The following is a 25321-nucleotide window of genomic DNA, read 5'->3' as shown; positions in this document are numbered from 1 at the left end:
GTGAATGATAGTCACTGGGTGTAGGTTCCTATGTACATCAGCCTTTCACGGTGGTTGATTCCATTGTGTAATAATTGAAGTGCAAGTAAAACCAATCCAGATTTTGCAGCTCTCACTGAGAGAGCAGCAGTACAATAAATATGTAAGCACCAGCTTTTTGTATGAAGCAATACAAGGTGCTTTCATAGGATTTACAGGGAGTGAAAAGGAAACTATTACTTGCCTTAGAAAACTTGATGTAATTATGGAATTATACATTATGGTTTTGTTGACCAGAGTAATTGTATTTTAACTTTTTACTTATTCAGAAAGAAAATGGAAGCTTCTAGATCATATTAGTCTATTTAGAAAATATTATTATCTCATGCTAACTAGTAGTATTTTGAAATTGCCGTAAAGTTCTTTTGTGGGGGGTACAGAGCTGAGTATGTTTAGACTAATGACAGTCATATCACTCAGTAGAAGAAAATGAATTTTGGGGCCCTTAGGTAAAAAATATTTGGCTCTTTAAAGCCTGTTTTAGACGACCTGGGGAGTGGGGCAGGGAAGTGCAGGATTTCTGCTGTTGAAGCAGTTTCATTGACAAAATTGTGTGAGTAATTTATATTTCTGAACTTAGCAACTTAGACTTCAAAACCTCCAAAGAGACACTGACAACACAACTAGACAGCTTATATCTTATAGGTGTCTACTCACCCAATATCCTTATCTGATGTGATGGTACCCCAAAGTGACTGGGCAAGACCCTATGGCTAGGACTTCTCATCCAAGGATAGACTAAGTTGTATATTCCATGTATTCTGGTATAGCACTTGAATTTTACTTGTTTACATTATATTGTACCTAGAACAGTGCTATGGAAGAAGGGGAATCATAAATGTTAGAATAAATGAATGAAGGAGTGGATGAATGAAGGGATAAATAATTGGCCTTCAACAAAATTTTGATTGGCTATTTTGACGAAACATTTTATGCTGTGTACTTGAATGTATGGGTAAATATGATATGGCTAGTTTTCCACATGGCCAAATTTAAACCATTTCTTAAAGGCTAAGTCAGTCTTACAAAACATAACTTTACTGACTAAGATCATTGCATAGTTGAGCTGATCAACCACGACTTACTTGGTCAGCTATGAATATGCTAAAAAACTCAGTTTCATTACTGACTGACTGACCAGTTCAGTTTGTATATATAGAATGGGTCTTCTTTTATAATCTACTGCTTTGCTGGCCTTAGACTTGTGGCCACCTTTAAGGAAAAAAACAAACAAACAAACAAACAAAACCCATTAATGAGATGATATTCCAAATACTGCAACAAAATAGACATAATTTTCTATATGTAGCACTTTCTTGGCCCAGATACTCTTAAGTAACTATTGGGAAATTGCTGTAAAATATGTAGAGAATTAGTCCTATTGTATGAGCCTTTATGGTACAATATAACCTATAGGTTAGGGGACCATGTTAAAGTCACATTGGGGCCAGTTTTCCGATTTAAATTTCAGCACAAAGGATTTACTGGAAATACTGGGAAGATTTCTTGACAGAGCCATTTAATACTAGAATGAGTTTTTAGGAGCAATTGTGGATTCTCTTGAAAGGCTCTAAATACAGTTCAATTTCTCCTCTGTCCAGAATAGTTTGGGTGGGCCTACCTGAAAGCAGAAGGACAAACCAGACTAGTCCTTTTGACCCAAAGGTTTTCATTCATTATAACCCCAAATTAAGCCCCAGTACTTAAAGAATTTAGTAGTTCTTTCTTGTGTATTTAAATAAGAGCCACACACCATGTTGGACTTTTACGCTCTAACTTGGCTGACTGCCTCCGTGTGAAGACCTTTATTATTGAGTTTTGTTTTCATTCACTCTAAACTTTTTCCCTTGGGTGGAAACATGTGTGCTTGGCCTCAGCTCATAGGGAAATTATTTAATGTATAAATCTGAACTTAATATGCTGAGTTAAGTAGTAGTAGAACAAAATAAGCACCCCCCAACACATACTCATTTGTGAAACCACTTATGCTCTTCAAGAGAAGTGGGTGCTTATTTCCAAATTGACAGAATTCTTTCTAAAATTTCTGCATCAAAAGAATTTAGGGAGAAAATAAAATAATAAATACAATTGAAAAGATGTTGTAAGACTATTGGGTATAATTTTTTTGCTCTTTCTACAGAATTTTTAGAATATGTAATAAGGTCATGTATTTTTCTTATTTTGGAAATAGGTGCTTTCTAATTTTTCATTTTAATTTTCTGAATTAAAATGTACTGAAAATGCATAGCAATTTTTAATGCAGTGTGGAGATGTTTTTAATGAGATGTGAATATTCAACTTTAAACTACCTGAATATTTAAATGAAATAGGCTCAGTTCCAACTCCTTTTGCATCTAGCTATTATGTATGTGGAAAACAGATCATATTAATGTTAGTTCTTTGAAAATAAAAGTAGACATTGTAAGCAAGGTGAGAATTTGGACTGTTTATATATGTGTCCTTTTTGTGTTCCAGCTCAATGCTTCACATTTTAGTATCTAAACTTTACTTATGTAGAAATTACAAAGTGGGTAAGTTATAGTTATGAGGACTATAACTTGTCGGTTTCCTGTATGTTTAAATTTGAAACCTTTATGTCATATTAATGGAATTTTGTGTTTTATATGTACCTGTATGTCTGCTAGACAAATGCTAAAAATGCCAAAAATGGGACTAATACAACTAAGAATACAACTAAAAGTATTCTATAAATGTGAATACAGGGCTTAGGCATCTTGTTGTGATTTTTAAAAAATTTTTGAGAAAGCTAGTATATAGCTGATTGACCTTTAATACATGAACAGAATGTTCATATGTGCCAAAGAGCGTCCTTAATTCTTACTTGAGTACAGATTATCTTAACTTTATAGACTGCTGAATAACTGTGTGCAAAGCAAATATTTGTATATTTAATCACTTATTACCATAAAATTCCTTTATTATTTTAGAACTAAAAACTTAAAATATATTGGCTTTCAGTCGTAATAACCTTAAAAACCATAAGTTTAAATTTAGAGAGAACTTGTCTCTGGTATCTCACAATTTTATAAGTTTGTCGAAGAAACAATTATGCAATTTTGTCCACACTATTTGTTAAAATACAGGACAAAGTTAATTCTACTCTCTCCTCGGAAATTTAGTTGTTTGATCATGCTGGCTATTCTACTATTTAAATAATGAGCAGAATTCTTCATGGCTCCAAGCTTCCCAAGAATAGAAGCAATAATTGATTCATTAAACCTTCCCTCCCTTCATCATGTCTCCAGCCTTCTCTTTCTTTATTCGACAAGTTTTATTGAATCCCTATAGACTTCTAGTTACCCTGCCCTAGGCTTTAGAAATACCGCATTAATTAAGGTAGAATTTCTGTCCATAAGGAGAACACAGTTTTATGGGTCAAATAGACAAGAAAGTCGGTCACTTACTGATTCAGTGGAAGGTGTAATGAGAGGAAGAGGGACGCAAAAGAAGAACTTCATTCCTTTCTTTGAGATAGTGGTGAGAAGGTGAGTAACAGCAGAGAAGAAGTCATAAAGAACTGTAAAGCGTAGGTTTTAATGGAATTGAGCCTGAGGCTTGGCATTGTAGGTGTTATACAAGTAAATACATATGAGAGAACAAATTTGGTTGGGGCAGAGGATTAGAGTGTGAGTTTTATGGGTGGTGGAGTGACTTGGGCTTCCACACAGACCAACTTATATTCAAGTATGAATGACTATGTGGGAAACCTATTGAGAACTATAGACAGGACAAATGGCTAGAGAATGGATAATGTGGAGATAATGTGAAATGGCATGCAAAAAGTATTCCAGATTATAAAAAACCTCATATGGCCTAGAGAGGAAAGTGGATCTTATCCTAAGAGCAATCAGAAGTTGCCAAATAACTTAAATCAGAGTGGTGGCCCAGTTATATGTGTTATAGAAAAAAATCATTCTGGTGGCAATGTAGAGAGAGGATGAGTTGGAGGGACATGAGACTATATAGGATGGTGTTACTATCATGCAGTGTTCTCAGAGGCAAAGGCTGTCTAGGGTCTAGGCAAATGGCACAGGTAAACTAAATGGGCCAAGTTCAGAAACTGGAGAACTTGGACTTAGGGCCTATATAAATAAAAGGAGCACTCACCACTTGGATCCAGACAGTTGTTGCTATTTGGGAAAGCAAAGACACCACACCACACACATACACATGCTCTACTGCACACTCATTATTTACTTTTGGCTCTCAGATGGGTGTCAAACATTTTTAAAAACATGGCTGGGTCAACACTATGCCAACCAAACAAAATATATCTTTGGACCAGATACAATCTAAGGCAGTGTATCACTGAAGTGTGTTCTTTTGAACATCTATCTTTGAAAAATGAGTTCTGTGGTCAAATAAATTAGAAGAATTGGAACTTGACAAAACTGATTTTAAAATTTACAAGAAAAATAAAATGTGCAAGAATAGCCAAGACAATTTTGTGAAAGAACAAAGAAATGGAGACTTGCCCTACATGATATAAAATCATATTATAAATTTATGATAATTAAAATAGCATGGTATTGGCACAGGAATGGACAAATAAATTAATAGGATAGAATGGATACTTCAGAAACAGTTTCATGTATATATGAATATTTAGTTTATGATAAAGGTAGCATTTTAAATGAGTTGAAGAATGATAGATCATTAATAAATGGTGCTGGGGAAATTAGCTATCAAGCAAGCAAAAACAAAGTTAAATTCTAACTCATGCCATTAACAAAAAAAAAAGATGAATTAAATAACAAATTGTAAAAAATAAAGCAATAAAAGGAGGGAAATGGAGAAAACATGTTTATGATGTTGGAAACAGAAGGCCCTTTTAATGACATAAAATACAAAAAACAAATCTGACTTGATAAAAATAAATTTGGACAACAAAAGCCACCATAAACAATATTAAAAGGTAAATTACTATCAGTTTGAAAATATGCAACATGTAATAGGATTAATATCGGTACATGGAAATAACTCCTCCCAAGGAATAAGAAAGAAACAAACAATCCATTACAAAATTAGTCAAAGAACATGAACAGTCTGTTCCACGAAAAGGAAATGTAATTAGTCAATAAAAATATGAAAGTATGTTTAATGTGAAATATGAATATGAAACTATGCTTAATCACATTGTGATCAGATAAATGAAAATTAGCAATAAGAGACCTCTTCCCCTCTTTAAATTGGCAAAATAAAAATTTGGTAATATTAAGAGTAAGTCAGTCTAGTTAAACAGGACCTCTTCCATTACAGACGTGAATGTACATTGGATAAATAACTTGTACATTTATACTGTGAAATACTTTACAGATTTAGCATGTAAAAGAATGATACGGATCTTCCGATGTGACAAGATATATTGTTGAGTGAGCAAAACAAATTGCCCAACAATACGTAGAGTATTAAATCAGTTATTTAAAAAGAAAATACATAAAACAATGCTATATGTAAAAAACAATGTGTAAAAAATTGTGCAAATATTCGTGCAAAAGGAATAACAGTGATTAACTGTGGTGTAATTTCGAAGATGGGGCAAGGGAATTATATTTAAAGGGGACCTAAATGTAATTAATTTACGTGTATTTTTAAAAATTTAACAAGCATTGTATTCATACATTTATGAATTACTTGTATAAACAAAAATAAGTATTTTCAATGATAGGAGAAGGTTGAGCCTGCTTATTTTCTAAGGAGGAAGCAATGACTAGAAAAAGTCAAAAATACAGAGGAGTTAATAGGTGGGAAAAGTCCCTAGGGAAGTAGGAGAGGATACAGGCTACAATACAGGTAGAAGAGATTGGCCTTGGAGAGGAGGAAGACCAGTCTTCTACGACGAGAGAAGAGGAGGCAGAAACAAGACTAGAGAGGCTAGATGGAGATAAATTTATACACGTAGAGATGGAGATTGGGAGTGGAAGGAGGAACTGAGAAATTTCTTGTATGATGGCTTCTATTTTCCTTATGAAAGAACAGCTTATTCCCCACCAACCTCGAGTCCTGTAAGCCTTGCTGTGCATATCAGTAGATGCGACTGGCTTCTCCTCCTGTTCACCTCAAGAACTTAATGTTATTAATATCTCATAACTAGTGGGCTCTTTCCTCTTGTCACTTTTATAAAGACTAGCTGTGACATGTCATATGCTCGCACAAGTCCAACAATGCTACCCTGAAAACAATAAGGTCATAGTAATGGGCCATATCAATGAACCAATTCCTATTGTTTGAAAGAATCTGGGGAATTGCTTTCAATTGACTTGCTTTAATTCTAGTGTATCCCATTCAGTTTTTTTGTTTGTTTGTTTCCTGTGCATTCAGAGGACCATGTTTCTAGCTTTCTCCCCAGAGAAGTCTATGAAACCGCTACCCCCACTCACGTCCCATCGGCATTCTCTGGAATTTTCTTTTTTTGACAGCCTCACAAAGCCCTCTATTGTTCCTTTTTAACAGTCAGCTAACTGTGAAGTTGGGGAGAAGTGATTCTGTCCTTCCCTCTCCTTTAGATTTTAAGAGCCTTCCAACAGCTTTTATGTAAAAATATGTTGAGCCACTTATTACCAGTTGCAATCCCTTTGTATCCTTGGGTTCCAAATATGGAATTGAAAAGAGTTTTTAGATAGGAGGCATCAAAGGAAATTGAGGAAAATATCAGTCCTTTACTTGGCTGCTCTAAAACTTTTGACTTTCCTGGAATCTGTCCCCTAAGTCTCTGGTACTTTCTCCCTTTGATAGCTGCCTTTAGGAGGAAAACTCTAAAAAAATTAGCTTTTTTTTTCTGTTTTCTATGCTATAATCCTATTACTAACATGATGTTATTAAAGGCATGTTATTAAATTTTGCTTTTCTCTCAATGGATGATACAGACTTTTTGTCGTTAATTTTCTCTCCTACCTTTAACCATCCTAGTTAGTAGTACATGTTAAACAACATTGCTTTGCAGAATTTTACTATAGATTGATGAAAATCAAGGTACTCCAAGTGAAAAGATTATAAATCTGCATTACATTTATACCTATAAGATGCTCGCTACATGCAGTATGAAAAATAAAGGTGTGGTTTTAAGGTGAGAATAAATGAAAAGTATTAGAATGGGTAATTTAATTGTATATAACAATCTGTTATATTAATCTTAATCTTTTATTCTGATTAGCCCTCACATTTTTAAAAAATGAAGCCAGTAAACTTAATCTCTAAGACTTTAATGTTACAGTCATGTGCTCCTAACTGGCAGGGATATATTCTGTGAAATGGGTCATTAGGCAATTTCATTGCTGTGCAAACATCAGAGAGTAAGTACACTTACAAAAACCTAGATGGTATTGGCTAGTACACAACTAAGCTCTATGGTGTAGCCTATTGTTCCTAGGCTACAGGCTTGCACAGCATGTTACTATACAAAACAACACAACAGCAAGATTAAATCAACACAAGAGAAAATGATACAATCAAGAGACACAGTAAACAAGATGCATGAGACTGCTGCTGTTGTGACACAGCATACTATTTTACAGAAAACTTTTTTAAATAAAGAGAACGAGTACACTCTAAAATGATAAAAAAATATAGTATATTAAATAAACCAGTAACATAGTCATTTATTATCATTAGTAAGTAATATATACTGTATATAGCTATATGTGCTATGCGACTGCAGGGTGGTAAGTTCATGTACACCAGCATCACCACAAACACTTGAATGATGTATTTAACTATGATGTCACAACAGCCACAACATCACTGGGTGATAGAAATTTTTCATCTCCATTATAATCTTGCGGGACTATTGTATTTGCAGTCCATCATTGACTGAAATGTCATCGTGTGGCACGTAACTTTTTTCCCTATGAATTTCTGAGAAGAGCAACTTTGAGACAAACAGTTAGCTGGATGAGACTCTGATGAACACACTGGATTAAGTTTTAAAATAGGATGGTCAGGTTTATTTTATAACTTAATTAGGTAGTCAAAATAATAATATATTTGTAATCAGATAGAGCTTGAACTTAGTCCTATCACTTAATAAGTGCGACCTTGATCTAGTTAACTTTTCTAAAGCTCAGTATTTTTCATCTTAAAATGGTAATAATAGAGCGAAATCTCAGGAGAAATTCCCTAGAGAATGAAGGAGGAGGAATATGTTTGAGAGGAAAAATAATGAGTTCAGTTTTGATCAAACTGAGATCGAAGCACTGCAGAAAAATTTAGATATGCAAATTTTGATTGACTGCTTTCAGACTAGAGATTTTTTTAGTTTATTGAGACCATATTGTATATGCACTTTATAAAGATGGTATTTCAACTATACTATCCATGGACTAGTAGTAGGATAGGTTTTTCACAAAATTTTGTGAGCACTGTTCCTTCCTACTGTCCTCATGTCTCTTTTCACAGTGTGCTCCTAGAAGGTCTCTCATATGATGTCTTCCCAGCTAAGACTGGCCTCCCATCTCTGCTCGTTTAGTGACTACTAGTCACTGCTTGGCCACCACCACCCTTCGGAGGCTCTCCATGGCCTGTAGGATAACATTGTCATTACTCGGCTGAACAGTCAGCTAAATAATGATCTAGCCCATACGTTCTGCCTCATTTTCTGCTCCTCTCTCCTCATTTCTTTATGAGTGATCCAAATTGAGGCACATCTTTCCACTTCTGACTCTCAGCTCTTGAATCCCATTAAATCATTGTGTATCCATGATATAACTAAAGCCACAGTAAATAATGATTAGGAACTTCATGAGAGGTATTTTTAATTTACCTTTTTCTGTTCTAAAGGGCAGTTCCCAACCCCCATGATTATCCACTGAAGTCAAAGTGTGATTGAATTCCTAGGAATGTGATAAATGTCTTCCATTTCACACAAAATTGAAATCAACTTAGAAGGTTTTATTTTGCAAATAATCTTGAGACTGGACGTATAGAGAAAAAAGCTTGTAACTCAGGTATAAACTAGAGCTCCATGTGGTCTAGTCTGTGTATACTGTCACTTTTGAAGGTACACAAAGGTCAGGTTGTATTCAGGCTCTCAAGGAAATGCAAAGGGGTAGAGGAGTACATTTTTAATGTGTTGCAAACATCTTAAATCTTTTCTCCTGTGTTGCTTCTCTCAGCATCCTCCACACCCCCGGCAACTACCTAATGCCCTCTTTGCCACCCTGGAGTTCTCTAGTTCTCACTCTCCTCTCTATTGTGGAACACTTCAGGCAACTCCTCCCAGCAACGCAGGCCCATTTGTCCCTTCTTTTCTGTGCCTGTCTTCTCTGCTTCTTAGCCTGAATTTCTGTATTTCTGTTTCTACCTACTCAGATAGCTGGAGGGCCCAGAAGCTCCATTCTACCTTTCAAGACAAAGGATCAAATCCCCAGGAAGATAGTTTTGTCACTTTGCCTTTCTAATGAGAAATCCTTACAGAGGACTTTCTGTAAATTCTGTATCTCTCTACAAGATATATATACTCTATTTGGGTATTTTTTTGTTATAGATTAATATGCATATTATAAGATTATATAGGCATAATATGTACACACATACTCCTATATTTAAAGGTATTTATCTTGTTAATTATTTTGTTTTATCTTGCATTATAAGTTTTTACCCCTATAAATCAACATAGCACACAGTACCAGGCTTCTAATATAATATAATGGATGCTTTAAAAATGTGATTAATCAATTTACTGACAGAGAACTCAGTGTGACAATTTTAGAGAAAAGTATTTTCTTTTCCTTCCTTCCTTCCTTCCTTCTTTTTTGTATTCTTAGAAAAGAAATGCATAGTAATCAGTTCACACTTTATGACAGGTTGTGCCCAAGTAAATTTCTATAGACAATGAATTTTTCCGTATTATTGCACAAAACTTTTTGTTGTTTCATTTTAGTTGCCTCCTTAGATGGTCATCTGAAAATGATTATGTATTTAATGAGTCTAAGTGTTTATTCTCAAGGGTCATGGAAAAAATATCTGTCAGAAAGGCTACAGTAAATGCATTTTTCATAATGTAAATAAAATAAAAATGTAACCTTCACTTTTTAATACAGTATACTGACCTTCAAACTGAAACATATTTCAGAACTGGATTGTGTTCAGAATAGGTCATTTTCTTCTATTGAAGTTACATGCGTTTCTGTTATGTTTCCAGATTTGAGCTGCTTATTATTAATACTAAGACAAAATGGTTTCTTCAGGAACTTGGGAAATAATAAACAGCCTCATTTAGAGAGCACTTTGGCCTGGATTTGGTCCACGAACTTATGGATATGAGGCTGTTTAGTGTGGTTAAGATCTTGAGGATCCTTTTCAAGGGAGAGTGTTTGGATTATGTGCCCCATGATGTGTTTGCCTCTTGCAAAGTTTGGTTTAAAGTAGTTGAGACAAGACTGTGAACAAATCCCTGAGAATTACAGAGCTGGAAAGAACCTCAAAAGGTCCTCTTTCTTAGCCCCTGTATCCAAGGAGGTAAATTTGCACATGATTTAAGACGGGCGGTTGTTGATCTGGTTTTTATGACACATCCAAGAGTTGGAGTCCTGATTGTGCCAAAGTGACTGTTTGAGAAGAAAGCACTCAACATTCTTGTTTTCTATTATATTTTAGAGCTTAAGAAATGTGAGCAATGATTGGGAGAAATAGCCAGTCTGTTTCTTGGGTGGTTGATGGTATGAGGGGTTTGCCTATGATATTTCAAAATCTGGAAGATTTTTCTATGTCCATATCATTCTTATGTTTAGTTTAGTTTTGTTGTTGTTTTGTTTTTGTTTTAAATCATAGTGTTACTCTCTTAGCATTTATATGAGTTATTTTAAACCAATGGTTTCAAAACACAAAATTCCACAGAGGGCAGGCAGCTAATCTGAAGTAAACCAATGAGGGCAATAAGGAGTGGTGGTATCTGTGCCTAAATTGGGAACATGGGTCCCAGGGGCCAAGAGCAATCAGATTGAATTTAAAAAAAAAAAAGGAAAGGAGGGAGGGAGGGAGAGAGAGAGTGAGAGAGAGAGAGAGAGAGAGAATGAAAAAGAAAGAAAGAAAGAGAGAGAGAGAGAGAGAGAAAGAAAAAGAAAGAAAGAAAGAAAAAGAAAGAAAGAAGGGAGGGAGGGAGGGAGGGAGGGAGGGAGGGAAGGAAGGAGGGAGGGGAGCAGGAAGGCAGGCAGGAAGGGAGGTGAGTACTGGCCAAACAAAATGCTTTGCTGGCAGTATTTGGCCTGTGGGCCTCTTGTTTGAGATCCTAGTCCAATAACCAGTATGCTCACAGGTACTTACAAAAAGCTTTAGATGATGATCCCAAGTGTATCAATTACCATTTAATCCACATTTGCAGTGTTATTTTTCTGACAAAATCATATTTTGTTGTGCAGGTTGTTTTTAATCTAGCTATCCTTGCCTGAGATATTCCTTTTTAAAAAATAGCTAATGATTTGATTTAAGTCAACTCTGGTTAGCCATGTAACCTACTTTATTTCTCTATCAGGATTTACAATTCAATCAATATGTCATACAAGTGAATCGGCAAAAGATTTTAGAATGATCTTGCCAGGACATGCTTTCCGAAAGGCCTGTGTCTAAACCAGGGGAACTAAACTTAGTGCCTTTAAGCAGGACTGTCATGTTGCACACCTCCGGGGCATGTTTCACAGTAGTTCCCATTTAGAAAAAAAAAGTGCAGCTCACTGCCAGCATTAATTTAACATCACACGTAGGAATGCTACGTTGTCTAGGATTTGACATTTTCAGTGATCGAGAATTACTATATTTTGTAAATCAAAATACCACTACTAAAAACAGAATGCTATAAACAGAATGATGTCATTTGTTTCCAAAAAGACTATAGATATACTAGAGTGATGCTAAAATAATAATAAAAGTGAGATATTTCACGGCAAACTTTGGGGATGAGGTTAAGACTTTAATCCGTGAGTTATCTCAGGGTAAACGCTGCAGCCACGAAGGCCACCAGTGAGTATTCTTGGGGCAAATGGGAAATGGGTTAAAAATTTAGGCTGCTGAATTATGCACTGAGAAATATTCTGAAAGTGAAACAATTAAGAGTCTACTTACCATACTCTTTACAAAAGACATGAGCTGCACCAAAGAATTGCTTGAGGCTGCTTATGAGGGACTTTATTCTTGGAAGAGAGTTACAGTGGACAGAAATGAACTGTTCTGAGAATCAAAAACAGATCAAAATAAGTGAATTTCAGTTACTCGGGCTCTTAGAACTGTATGAAAGGCAAGATGGAGTAATAGAGTCACTATATATTTAAAATAGGGGCCTTAATTTTGATTATTTTTTTTGTTTAGGCGAGGCAACCCTTGGTTGACCTCACAGATTGCAAGGACCTTGTCAGTTTACAATCCCTTAGTTTTTATTTTTTACGCCTACAGCACCTGGTCTTCCTAGATGGTCTCCCATCCAAGTACTAACCAGGCCTGACCCTGCTTAGCTTCCGAGATTAGAGGGGATCAGGCTTGTTCAGGGTGGCATGGCCATAGACTAATTTTAATAATTCTATTCCAGATTAGTCTTGTTGACATTAAGGAAAGGTTTTTAGTGAAGTTAAATGTAAATATAATTTCTATTAACTTAAAAATTCTGCTCTTAATACTAATTGTTTGGGTTATTTGTGTTTTCTGAATGAACTGATTTGTTTCAATGAACAGTTTTAAAAAATATAAATATGTATTTTCCTGAGGTTCTTAATTTTTCTAAGACTAAACTGCATGATCTTTTAAGGTACCATCCTACCTGCTCCTCTTTCCTCAAAAATGAAGGGAGCCCCACTAGGATTCTCTGATTTCATCCTGCTCCCGAATCAAACATCTGTTTAAGCATAGTGCGAATATTTCTTTTTCAGAAACACCTTAGAAGGAATTCTTCTGTTGGACAAAACGTAGTTAGAAGATTTCTCATGACACCAATTATAAAATCTATAATCCTATTACTTCATTGTTTTTTTCAACTGCGCTGTGCCTTCAAATTTGAGTGACTATAATATGATTTGTTTGGTTCAGTGAACTAAATTATCATCATTATAATAATTATTTGTTGATTATTTTGATTTAGACATTGTATAAGGGGGTTCTTAAAGCCTTCTTATCTGGTAAACAAAATGAAGTCTCATTTTATACAGTTACTTCTAAACAGCCTTCTTCTCCTTGGGGTCTAGTTAAATAAAAAGTAATAAAAGTGAAAAACTAAACTTGAACGCTTTGTATTTTTCTAGCATGTAAATGTGATGTGTGTGGAGTAATACTTCAGTTTATAATCTCCAAGAAAGTAGAAGCTTTATTTTTGTTTTATTCATGAGAATATTAAAAGATAAGAAATGACAAAATATCTTAGCTTTATAACTTGAATTTATAGAGAAAATGCGTTGTGGAAAAAGGAGAGGATTCCTACACTGGAGATTTTATCTGATCATCAAACTCTGTGTTTATAAAGCATTGATTTATTTACATATCAGTGTTGTCTCTACCCGCGATAAATTAGGCAGTAGTGGCATTGTTAATTTTAGGAAGATGAGAAATATTTCTCACCCAAAATGTTCATCCTGTTGTTTATTGCTGAAGTTCATCATTTGTTTCATATCTTTTTTAAATTACCATTCCATCTTTCCATCTTTTAAAAATACTAGTGCCAAAGTGTTAAAACACATCTAGTTACTAACAATTTAGAATCGATTCTTCTTTACTATTTCATTGTTATAACAGCTTCATTGAGATATTATTTACATACCAAAAATTCACTAAGTTTACAATTTAGTAGTTTTTAGTATAAAAGTGCAATCATCAATCACCATTATTTTAGAATTTTTTATCACCCCCAAAAGAAGCCCTGTTCCATATCCAGTAGCAAGTACTCCCCATTACTCCTTACTCCCACATCTGGCACCACTAATCTACTTTCTGTCTCCATGAATTTGCTTATACTAGACATTTCATACAAATGAAATCATACTACATGTGACCTTTTGTGACTGTCTTCTTTTCTTCTTTCACTTAACATAACATTTGAAGGGTTATCCATATTGGTAGCATGTATCAGAACTCTATTCCTTTCCATGGCCAAATAATATCCCATGGTATGGATATGACACATTTTATTTATCCACTCAGTCAATGGACATTTGGGTTGTTTTCACTTTGGGGCCATTATGAATAATGCTAATATGAACATTCATTATAAATTTTTGTGTGAACACATGTTTTCCAATGCTGGACATGTACCTAGGAATGGAATTGCTGGGCCACATGGTAACTCTATGTTTACATTTTAAGGAACCTCAAAGCAGCTCCACCATTTTACATCCCTGCCAGCAATGTATAAAGGTTCCAATTTCTCCACATACTCACCAACCCTTATAATTGTCTGTTTTCTTTTTCTTTTTTATCCACCCTATTGAGTATGAAGTGGATTCTCATTGTGGTTTTGACTTGCCTCTCCCTAATGATTAGTAATGTTGAGCATCTTTTCATGTGCTATTGGCCATCTCTATATCTTTTTTAGAGAAATATCTATCCAAATTCTTTGCCTACTTTTTAATTATTTGTTTATCATTGAGTTATAAGAGCTCCTTATATTTTCTGGATTATGGCTATTATAACAAATCTCTTGTCAGATATATGATTTTCAAACATTTTTTTTTAATACTGTGGATTGTCTTTTCACTTTCTTGATGTGTCCTTTGAAACACAAAGGTTTTTAATTTTTGATTAAGTCCAGTTTATTTTTTTCTTTGGCTGCTGTACACTTGATGTCATATCTAAGGAACCATTGCATAATCAAACATGAAGATTTACTTCTATGTCTTCTTCAAGAATTGTGTCTTTTTGTTTGTTTGTTTTTACTTTTAGCTTTTGCAATAGGTCTCTCTGATCCACTTTGAGTTAATTTTTGTGCATGGTATGAAGTGGAGGTCCTGTTTCATTCTTTTGCGTTTAAATATCCAATTGTCCAAGCATTATTTGTTTAAAAAAAAAACAAAAAACAAAAAACGTTTTTTCCTTCATTGAATGATCTTAGTACTCTAATCAAGAATCAACTGATTATAACTGTAAGAGTCTATTTTGGACTCTCAGTTTTTTCCGTTGATCCACTGTCCTGGTTTATGTAACTTTGTAGTAGGTTTTGAATTTGGAAGTGCGAGTCTTCCACTTTTGTTCTTTTTCAAGAATATTTTGTCTCTGCTGGATTTTTTGAATTCCCATTTAAATTTTAAGAGAAGCTGGTCAATTTCTGCAAAGAAGCCACCTCGAATTTTAATAGAGATTACATGAATATGTCTATCAGTTTTCAGTTTGGAAAGCATTGCCGTTTAAACAATATTGTACTCTGCAACCTTACTGAATTTGTTTATTACTTCTAATAGTTCTATAGTGAATTCCTTGGGATTTTCTATATACAAGATCATGTCATCTGAAAATAGAGAATTCTATATCTGTAAAAATCATACTTCAAAAATGATCGAGAAATTAAGACATTCTCAGTTAAACAAAAACTGAGAGAACTAGTCACTAGCAAAGTAGCCAGTGCAATTAGGCAAGAAAAATGAAATAAAAGACATCTATGTTGGAAGTGGAGAAGTAAAAGTATCAATGAATAATCTGAAAACATATAAATTTTAATATAAATTTATAAAAAATATAAATTTTAGGAGAAGCTTGTCAATTTCTGCAAAGAAGGATTCTTTCAGCATTTTCAATATGTTATTTCATTGCTTTCTGGCCTCCATGGTTCCTGATAATCTGATTGAGAATTCCTCATATGTGATCAGTCATTTCTCTCTTGCTACTTCAGATATATATCTCTCTCTATATATATCTATATATATATATATATACACACACACACATACATACATATATATATATTTGTCTTTATACAGTTTGATTATGATGTGTCTAGTTTTGAGTATCTTTGAGTTTGTCCTACTTGATGTTGATTGAGATTCTTGGATATGTAGATTAATGTTTTTCATCTAATTTGAAAAGTTTTTTGGCCATTATTTCTCTAAATAGTCTCTCCTCTCTTCACCTAGGAGTCTCACTTTGCATATGTTGGTCTCTGAAGTATCTGTTCATTTTTCTTTATTCTTTTTAATTCCTCTTCCTCACACTGGATAATCTCAATTGACCTATCTGGAAGTTCACTGATTATTTCTTCTACTAACTCAAATTTGCTATTGTAATGAATGTTTTTTTTATCTTGGTTACTTTATTTGTCAACTCTAGAATTTCTATCTGGATCTTTTAAACAATTTCTATTTTTTATTGATATTTTCTTTTCTGCGAATCATCATTCTCGTACTTTCATTTTTTAAACATACATTGCTTTTGTCCTTTTAACATATTTATAGTAGCTACCTTAAAACCTTTATATAGGAAGCCAAAATGTGGGCTTCCTCAAGGACTATTTCTATTAAAAACATTTTTTTTCCTGAGTGTGGGAAATACTTTCCTGTTTCTTTGTGTCTCATAATTTTTTCTAAATTGGGCATTTTAAGTAGTATAATATGACAGCTTGAGAAATTAGATTCCTACCTTTCCCAGGGTTTGTTACTGTTAGTTATTGTTGTTGTTGTTGCCGCTGCTGTTTGTTTAAGTGAAATCCCTGGACTAACTCTGCAAAGTCTATATTCTTCATTGTAGGCAGCCTCTGAAATCCCAGCTCAGGTAGCTTAGTGGTCAGTTAATGACTGGACAGAGATTTCCTTAAATGCTTTGGACAAATCAGTCTCCAGCCTTTTGATGAAGGGCTCTCTGTGTGTTGGAGGCACCTCTTCTATACTCTAGGACTTTATAACTCTGCTGTAGACTTCACTTCCTGCTTTGCAGAGCCTCAAGGTCAGCCAGAGTTGAGATATAAGGATCTTCTCAGGTCTTTCCTGGGCAGGCAAAAAACCTGCACATCTGTGTGGCCTTCTAGACTCTCAGGAATATTTCATAACTTTTCAAAACCTCTTATAAACATTGCCTTTTATAGATTTTTATTGTTATATTTCTTCACCCTTTTGTTTGCCTTGCTGGTATTGCAACCTAAGGCAACTGTGATGTTAAACACTCATTATGATTTTTTTCAAAAACACATGAGATAGGGCTGTTTGTACTACTTGTAGTGAAATCAGGTCAAACAAAGGCAAGTACTGTGAGTGGGGCTGTTCCTGGGAGCTGCCAGATAGGTCAGTGAAGTATAATTCTTTGGGCTTTGTGGGGAGCTCCAAACACGTACCACCCCCTCCACTATTTGCTAGTCTCCTGATTTTCACAGTTACTGTGGTTGAAAAGCTATTGTTTTTCAAGGCTACTATAGAAGTTGGGGAAAATGGTGAGAATGATCAAGTTAAAACACCACAAGTTAAAACATCACTGAGATTCAGCCATTTTTCTTGAGTGAGCACTCTTTGGATTTCTCTGAGCCTTTGGATAGCTTCCAGGGTTCTGAAAAAGTTGATTTTGACAATTTTCCCACTGTTATAATTGTTCTTGTGGAGGAGTGAATTTTCAAAGGTCCTTAATCCACCATTTATCTTTCTTTATTTTTAATGAATGTCTTTCCTTAGGACAGATGAGATTATAAATTGCCCAATGTCCAGTGGAGAGGGGTATAAGGGGCTCTAGAGAAAAGGAACTAGAGACAAATTTTACCCATTTACATTAATTATTACTCCACAGTAATATATAAATAGCCATGGAGTACATATAGATGTTCTACATATCCTTTTCATTTTACACAGCATTCTGTGAAGTTTTGCCATCTGGTTTTCTATCCCACAACAAATGTGGAGAAAAGGAGCACACATTAGAGGCAGATATACTAGGACAACTGGCAGTGAGAAAGATTTATGTATAAAAAGTAGACATAACAATCAGCAGGTGCCAATGTAGCACACTACAGTACTCATTTTTCATAGGCTGTAGCTAAGTCAAAATGAAAATGCTAATTTGTGCTCTGTATCCCTTGATTTTCAAGGCACAGAATATATTTTAGAAAGTTTTCTATCAAAAAAATATTCAAGATTTGACACTTAAAGTTATAGGCTTCATTTACCTTGAACATTTATGGTCAAGAAATATCATATATCCAAATGATATTGGATATATATATCCAGCATAGAATGGCTGAATGGATTAAAAGACAAGAGCCAACTATATGCTACATATAGAGATTCACTTCAACCTTAAGAACACACACAGACTGAAAATGAAAGGATGGAAAAAAGTATTTTATGCAAATGATATTTGTCACCAATTGTATTATTAGTGACAAATTCTGTTGAGCAGAAAGATTGTGTAATCATTTAGCTAAATACATCATAATAGTTCTAACTTCAAGTGTCTTCACATGATGAAAAATTATTAAGCCTCTCCAAAGTGGAAAGTTGAACCATATACCTTTTTGGTCACTCTTTTAAGTTTCTGAAAAGAATTCTTCAAGTTAAAATAAAAAGACACTAATTAATAACATAAAAACATATGAAGATATAAAAATACTGATAAACGTAAGTATATAGTCAAATTTAGAATATGCTAATACTGCGTTATGGTGATGTGTTAATTATTTAACTCTGGTATGAAGTTTAAAGATCAAAAGTATTAAAAATAACTGTAGCTACAATAATTTGTTAATGCATATACAATATAAAAAGAGATAAATTGTGATATCAAAAACAAAATATGAGATGAGGAGTAAACAGATAGAGTGTTTGTATGCAATCTTCATTAAGTTGTTATCAGCTTAAAATATACTGTTATATCTATGTAAACACAAAGCAAAAACTAACAGTAGATACAAAGAAGGTAAAGGGAAGAGAATCAAAGTACGTAGCAGGGAAAATCATCAAAGAAAGACAGCAAGAGGAAGAAAGAAACTGCAAAGCAATGAGTTAACAATTAATAAGATGGCATTAGTAAGCCCTTACCTATCAATAATTACTTTAAATGTAAATGGGTTAAATTCTCCAATCAAAAGGCAAAGAATGGCTGAATGTATTAAAAGACAAGAGCCAACTATATGCTGCCTATTGAGATTCACTTCAATCTTAAAGACACACACAGACTGAAGATGAAGGGATGGAAAAAGGTATTTTATGCAAATAGAAACCAAAAGAAAGCAAGAGTAGCTATACTTACATCAGACAAAATAAACTTTAAGCCAAAAACTGTAACAAGAGACAAATAAGGTCATTATATAATGATAAAAAGTCAATTCATGATGCAAATATAACAATTGTAAATATATATATGCATCCAACATAGGGAGCACCTAAATATATTAAGCAGATACTAATAGATCTGGAGGGAGAAATAGATAAAAATACAGTTAAGAGTAGTGGAATTCAGTGCCACACTTTCAAAAATGAGTATATCATCTACACAGAAAATCAATAATGAAACATTGGGTGTGAATTCATGTGCCTTAGAACAAATGAACCTAACAGATAAATACAGAATATTCTATCTATCATCAGCAGAATACACATTCTCCTCAAGAGCAAATAGAACATTCTCCAGGATAGGCGATATGTTACATCACAAAACAAATCTTAGTAAGTCTAGTAAGATTAAAATCATACCAAGTATTTTTTATGACCACAATGATATGAAACTAGAAATCAATAATAGGAGGAAAACTGGAAATTTCACAAATGTGTTCAATTAAAAAACATACTCTTGACCAACCAGTGAGTTTAGAAAGAAATGAAAGGGAAGTTTAGAAAATACCTTGAAACAAACAAAAATGGAAACACAGCATACGAAAGCTTATGAGATGCAGCAAAATCAGTTAGTTCTAAGATGTAAGTTTATAGCTATCAATGCCTACATTAAGAAAAAGAAAGCTCACAAATAATCTAAATTTACACCTCAAGTAATTATAAAATTAATAACGAAGGCCAAAGTTAGCAGAAGAAAAGACAAAACAAAGATCAGTGTAGAAATCTTTAAAAAGTGACCAGAAAAATAATAAAAAAGTTCAACAAAACTAAGAGCTGTTTCTTTTAAAGATAAACATAATTGACAAATATTTAGCTAGACTAAGAATAAGAGAAGACCCAAATAAATAAAATTAGAAATGAAAGGAGACATTACAATCAACAACAAAAATCAAAGGATTATAAGAGACTACTATAAACACTATATGCCAAAAAAAAAAGATGGATAACCTAGAAGAAATGGGTAAATTCCTAGAAACATGGAACCTACCAAGACTGAATCATGAAGAAATAAAAAATTTGAACAGAACAATAACAAGTAAGGAAATTGAATCAGTAATGAAGAACCTTCCAACAAAGAAAAGCCCAAAGCCAAATGGTTTCACTGGTGAATTCTACCAAATATTTAAAAATTAATGCTAATTTTTCTCAAACTCTTTTTAAAAATTGAAGATGAAGGAACACTCCTAAACTCATTTTATGAAGGCAGCATTTCCCTGATACCAAAGCCAGATAAGGACATTTAAAGGAGGAGGAGGAGGAGGAGGAGGAAAAGAAGAAAAAGAAGAGAAAAAGGAAACTACAGACCGATTTCTAGCAAACTGAATTTGATAGCACATTAAAAGGATCAGACATCATGATCAAGTAGGATTTGTGCCTGGAATGCAAGGGAGGTTCAATATACACAAACCAATAAATGTGATATGCCACATTAATAGAATGGAAGATAAAAATCACATGGTAATCTCAATAAGTGCAGAAAAAAGATTTGACAAAATTCAACATTCTTTCATGATAAAAACTCTAAACAAATTGAGTATAGAAGGAACCTACCCTAATATAAAGTCCATGTGTGACAGACCTATTACTGCTGACATACTCAATGGTGAAATGCTAAACATTTTCCCACTAAGATCACAAACAGGACAAGGGTGCCCACTCCCACCACTCCTATTCAACATAGTACTGGAAGTCCTTGCTAGAACAATTAGGCAAGAAATAAAAGGCATCCATTTGGAGGATAAGAGTAAAATTGTCTCTGTTTGCAGATGATATAATCTTAGATATAGAAAATTCTAAAGACTCCACCAAAATCTGTTAGAACTAATCAACCAATTCAGTAAAGTTGCCAGGTACAAAATCAACATACAAAAATTAGTTGTGTTTCTATACACGAACAATAATGTATCTGAAGAAGAAAATGTTTTAAAATCTCATTTACAATAGCATCAAAAACAATAAAATACTTAGAAGTAAGTTTAACCAAGGTGGTGGAAGATTTGTACACTAAATATTACAAAACATTGATGAAAGAAATTGAAAAAGACACAAATAAATTGAAATGGAAAGATATTCCATGGATTGGAAGAATTAATATTGTTAAAATACCCATAACTAGCGAAAGCCATCTATAGATTCAATGAAATCCCTATCAAAATTCCAATGACATTTTTTCATAGAAATAAAAAAAGAATCCCAAAATTTGTATAGAACCACAGAATATCCTTAACAACCAAAGCAATTCTGAGAAAGAAGAACAAAGATAGAAGCATCATTATTCCTGATTTCAAACTATATTATAAACCTATAGTAATCAAAATGGTATGGTACTGGTATAAAAACAGACACATAGACCAATGGAACAGAATCAACAGCCCAGAAATAAACCCATGTATATATAGTAAACTAATATTTGACAAGTTAGTGAAGACTACTTAATGGGGAAAGGATAGTCTCTTCAAAAATGGTAATTTTATTGAAAACTGAATATGCAAAGGCAAAAGAATGAAATTGGACTCCCATCTTATACCACTCACAAAAATTAACTGAAAATGAATTAAAGATTTAATGTAAGACCAAAAAGTATAAAGCTCCTAGAAGAAAACATAACAAAAAAGCTCCTTGACATCAGTATTGGCAACAATTTTTGTGGGGTTCCGACACCAAAAGCACAAGGAACAGAAGCAAAACTCAATTAGCGTGACTGCATCAAACTAAAAAGCTTCTCTGCAGCAAAAAGAGAGAGAGAGAGAGAGAGAGAGAGAGAGAGAGAGAGAGAGAGAGAGAGAGAGAAAGAAACAAGAAAGAGAGGAAAAGAAAGAAAAAATTAATGAAATGAATTTGACCCCAAATGCAAGGGAAGTAAAAGCAAAAACAAATGAATGGAACTATATCAAACTAAAAAGTTTCTGCACAGCAAAGGAAATCATCTACAAAACAAAAGGCAATCAACCAAATGAGATAAGATATTTGCAAACAATACCTATGATAAGGGGCTAATATCCAAAATATATTTTTAAAAAATTTATACGACTCAACAAAAATAACAAAAAAAAATCTAATTATAAAATTGGTAGAGGACCTGAACAAACAATTCTCTCATAAAAACATACAAATTGCCAACAGATATATGAAAGGATGCTTAGCTTCACTAGCTATAAGAAAAATGCAAATCAAAACCACAATCATATACCACCTCACACCTGTTAGAATGGCTATTAGCAACAAGAAATAATAAGTCTTGAAAAGGATTTGGAGAAAAAGGCACCTTCATACACTGCTGGCAAGAATGTAAATTGGTACAGCCATTATGGAAAACAATATGGAGGTTCTTCAAAAGATTAAGAACTACCATGATCCAGCAATCCCTCTCCTGAGTATCTTTCTGAAAAAATGAAAACATTTATTCATAAAGATATATGTACCCCTATATTCACTGGAGCATTTTCATGGTAGCCAAGACATAGAAACAACGAAAATGTCCTTCAGTGAATGATTGGATCAAGGAGATGTGGTACATCTATAAAATGGAATACTACTGAGCCATAAGAAGAGATGAAACACTGCCATTTGTGATGAAATGGATGGATCTTGAGAGTGTCATGCCAGGTGAAATGCGTCAAATGGAAAAGTTAGTAAAAACCAAATTTCACTCATGTGGGATGTGAAACAGAAAGCAACAAATGCATAAACAAACAAACAAAGCTCATAGATACAGACAACAGTATGGTAGTTACTAGACGGGGAGGGGTGTCAGAGAGGCTGAAGAGAGTAAAGAGGGTCAAATATATGGTGACTAAAGGAGACTTGACTTTAGGTGGTGAGCAATATACAGATAATATATTATAGAATTGTACACTTGAAACTTATATAATCTTATTAACTAGTGTTGCCCCCAATAAATTTAGTAAAATAAAACTTAAAAAGAGAAAAAGCAATTTATTTTCAATCTGTCTTTCAGAGAAGGGGTTAATATCTAAAATATTTAAGGAACTCATACAAATCAATAGCAAAAAAAGAAAAAAAAAAAAGTCCTGTTAAAAAATGGGTAGAGGACTTGAATAGAAATTTTTCCAAAGAAGACAGACAAATGACCAAGAAGTACATGAAAAGGTGTTCAACATCTTTAATCATCAGGAAAATGTAATTTAAAACCACAATGAGATATTTCCTTATGCCAATTAGATGACTATTATCAAAGAGACAAGTGTTGTAAAGGATGTGAAGAAAGGCAACACTTGCGCACTATTGGTGGGAATGTAAATTGGTGCGGCCACTGTGGAAAACAATATGGAGTTTCTTTAAAAAACGAAAAATAAAACTACCATATGATTCAGCAATCCCACTACTGGGCATATATCAAAAGGAAATGAAATCACTATCTCAAAGAAATATCAGCACCCCCATGTTCATTGCAGCATTATTCCCAGTAGCCAAGGCGTGGAAAAACCTAAGTGTCCACAGATGGATGAATGGATTAAGGAGATTGTGTGTGTGTGTACATATACATATATGTATATACATATAAAATGGAATATTTTTCAGCCATAAAAAAGAAGGAAACCCTGACTTTTGTAACAACGTGGATGGACATTGAGAGCATTATATAAGTGAATTGACTTAGAGAAAGACAACTACTGTGTGTTCTCACTTATATGAACAACCTGAAAAACCTAATTCATGGAAATAAAGACTAAATGGTGGTTGCCAGGGTCTACAGGTAGAGAAAATTTGGAGCTGTTCGTCAAAGGGTATAAACTTCCAGTTATTAGATGAGTAAGTTCTGCGGATCTAATATATAGCGTAGTGACTACAGTTAGCAATGCTATAGTACATATATGTGAAAGTTGTTAAGGGAGTAGGTCTTCAATGTTATCACTACAAAAGAAAAGGCAATTATGTGAGGTGATCGATATGTTTACTGAATATTATTGTTATCATTGTTTCATAATATATACATATATCAAATCATCACACTGTACACCTTAAAATTACATATGTTCTACGTCAAGTATATCTCAGTAAAGCTGAGGAAAAAAGACATTATGTAAAATTCAAATTTTAATAAAGTTTATAATAATATATCAATATCAATTCATTAGTTGTGAGGAATGTATAATACTAATATAATACTATTAACGATAGGAGAAACTAGGTGTGGGGTGTATATGAACTCTCGGTACTATCTGCAACTTTTATGTAAATATAAAACCATTCTAAAATAAAAATTTTGTCCTGATTTTAAAATAAGAAAATATTTATGATGCCTAGATCCCATTTTTGTTGCAGGTCCTTTCTGAGAAAAAGATTAATGTGCTGATGCTTCTGAATTAAAAAAAAAAAAAGTAAATATAGCTAGATACTCACATATATAAATATTTCTATAGATGTCTTTTCAATAGTGGTGAATAAGGTTGCTATGATAATATGAGCCATTTAGTACAAATGCAATTAGCCATTTTGTATTAAAAGTGTGCCATTTCTTTGTGTAGTGTCCTAGCAGGTTACAATGGTACCATCTTTGCATATGGGCAAACAGGCAGCGGTAAGACATTCACCATCACAGGTGGGGCAGAGCGCTACAGTGACAGAGGCATTATCCCAAGGACATTGTCGTACATTTTTGAGCAATCACAAAAGGTATGGAACTATAAGTTCAGTTTTTATTTGATATATTCAGCAGAAATTTACTGCAGGCAAAAAGTTTATTGTGACATTGTATTATATTGTATCTAAAAGAGGAAGTATTATTGTGTAATAACTCTGGCCTTTACATTTAAGGGAAGTGTGAGATTTTGCTGAAGAAGTGGAAATTAAAAAGGTGCTTCTCATTAAAGGGCTGCTGTCTCAGCAAAGGCTCAAGGGGAGTTCCTTCTGATACACACATGGAAGTTAAAAAGAACAGATAACACATTTTACCAGCTAATACCTTACATTCCTCATTAAGTACAGAAGAATGCTCTTTTGCCAAAACATACCTATTTTTTAGTTGCTAAAGCACTCAGTAGGATAATGTGATTGTTTCTTTATCACGCTTTTAATAGAAGCGCAGAGGA

General features: G+C 33.7%; 1 protein-coding gene and 1 pseudogene across 2 annotated transcripts in view; one reads left to right on the top strand and one right to left on the bottom strand.

Annotated features, from left to right (window-relative positions):
• KIF6 (kinesin family member 6) overlaps nt 1-25321 on the top strand; it is a 412344-nt gene that overhangs the window by 46687 nt on the left and 340336 nt on the right. For both annotated transcript variants that reach the window (XM_023527554.1, XM_011354825.2), the window contains exon 4: nt 24758-24905. In XM_023527554.1, the coding sequence (XP_023383322.1) occupies nt 24758-24905 (148 nt within the window). The remainder of the gene's footprint in view (nt 1-24757; nt 24906-25321) is intronic.
• On the bottom strand, nt 12433-12551 carry LOC111736220 (annotated as a pseudogene).

The sequence above is a fragment of the Pteropus vampyrus genome, unplaced genomic scaffold (assembly GCF_000151845.1).
Source record: "Pteropus vampyrus isolate Shadow unplaced genomic scaffold, Pvam_2.0 Scaffold18, whole genome shotgun sequence".
NCBI lineage: Eukaryota > Metazoa > Chordata > Mammalia > Chiroptera > Pteropodidae > Pteropus > Pteropus vampyrus.
The sequence above is the reverse complement of the archived record's forward strand: the minus strand, read 5'-3'. Positions and strand labels throughout refer to the sequence as shown.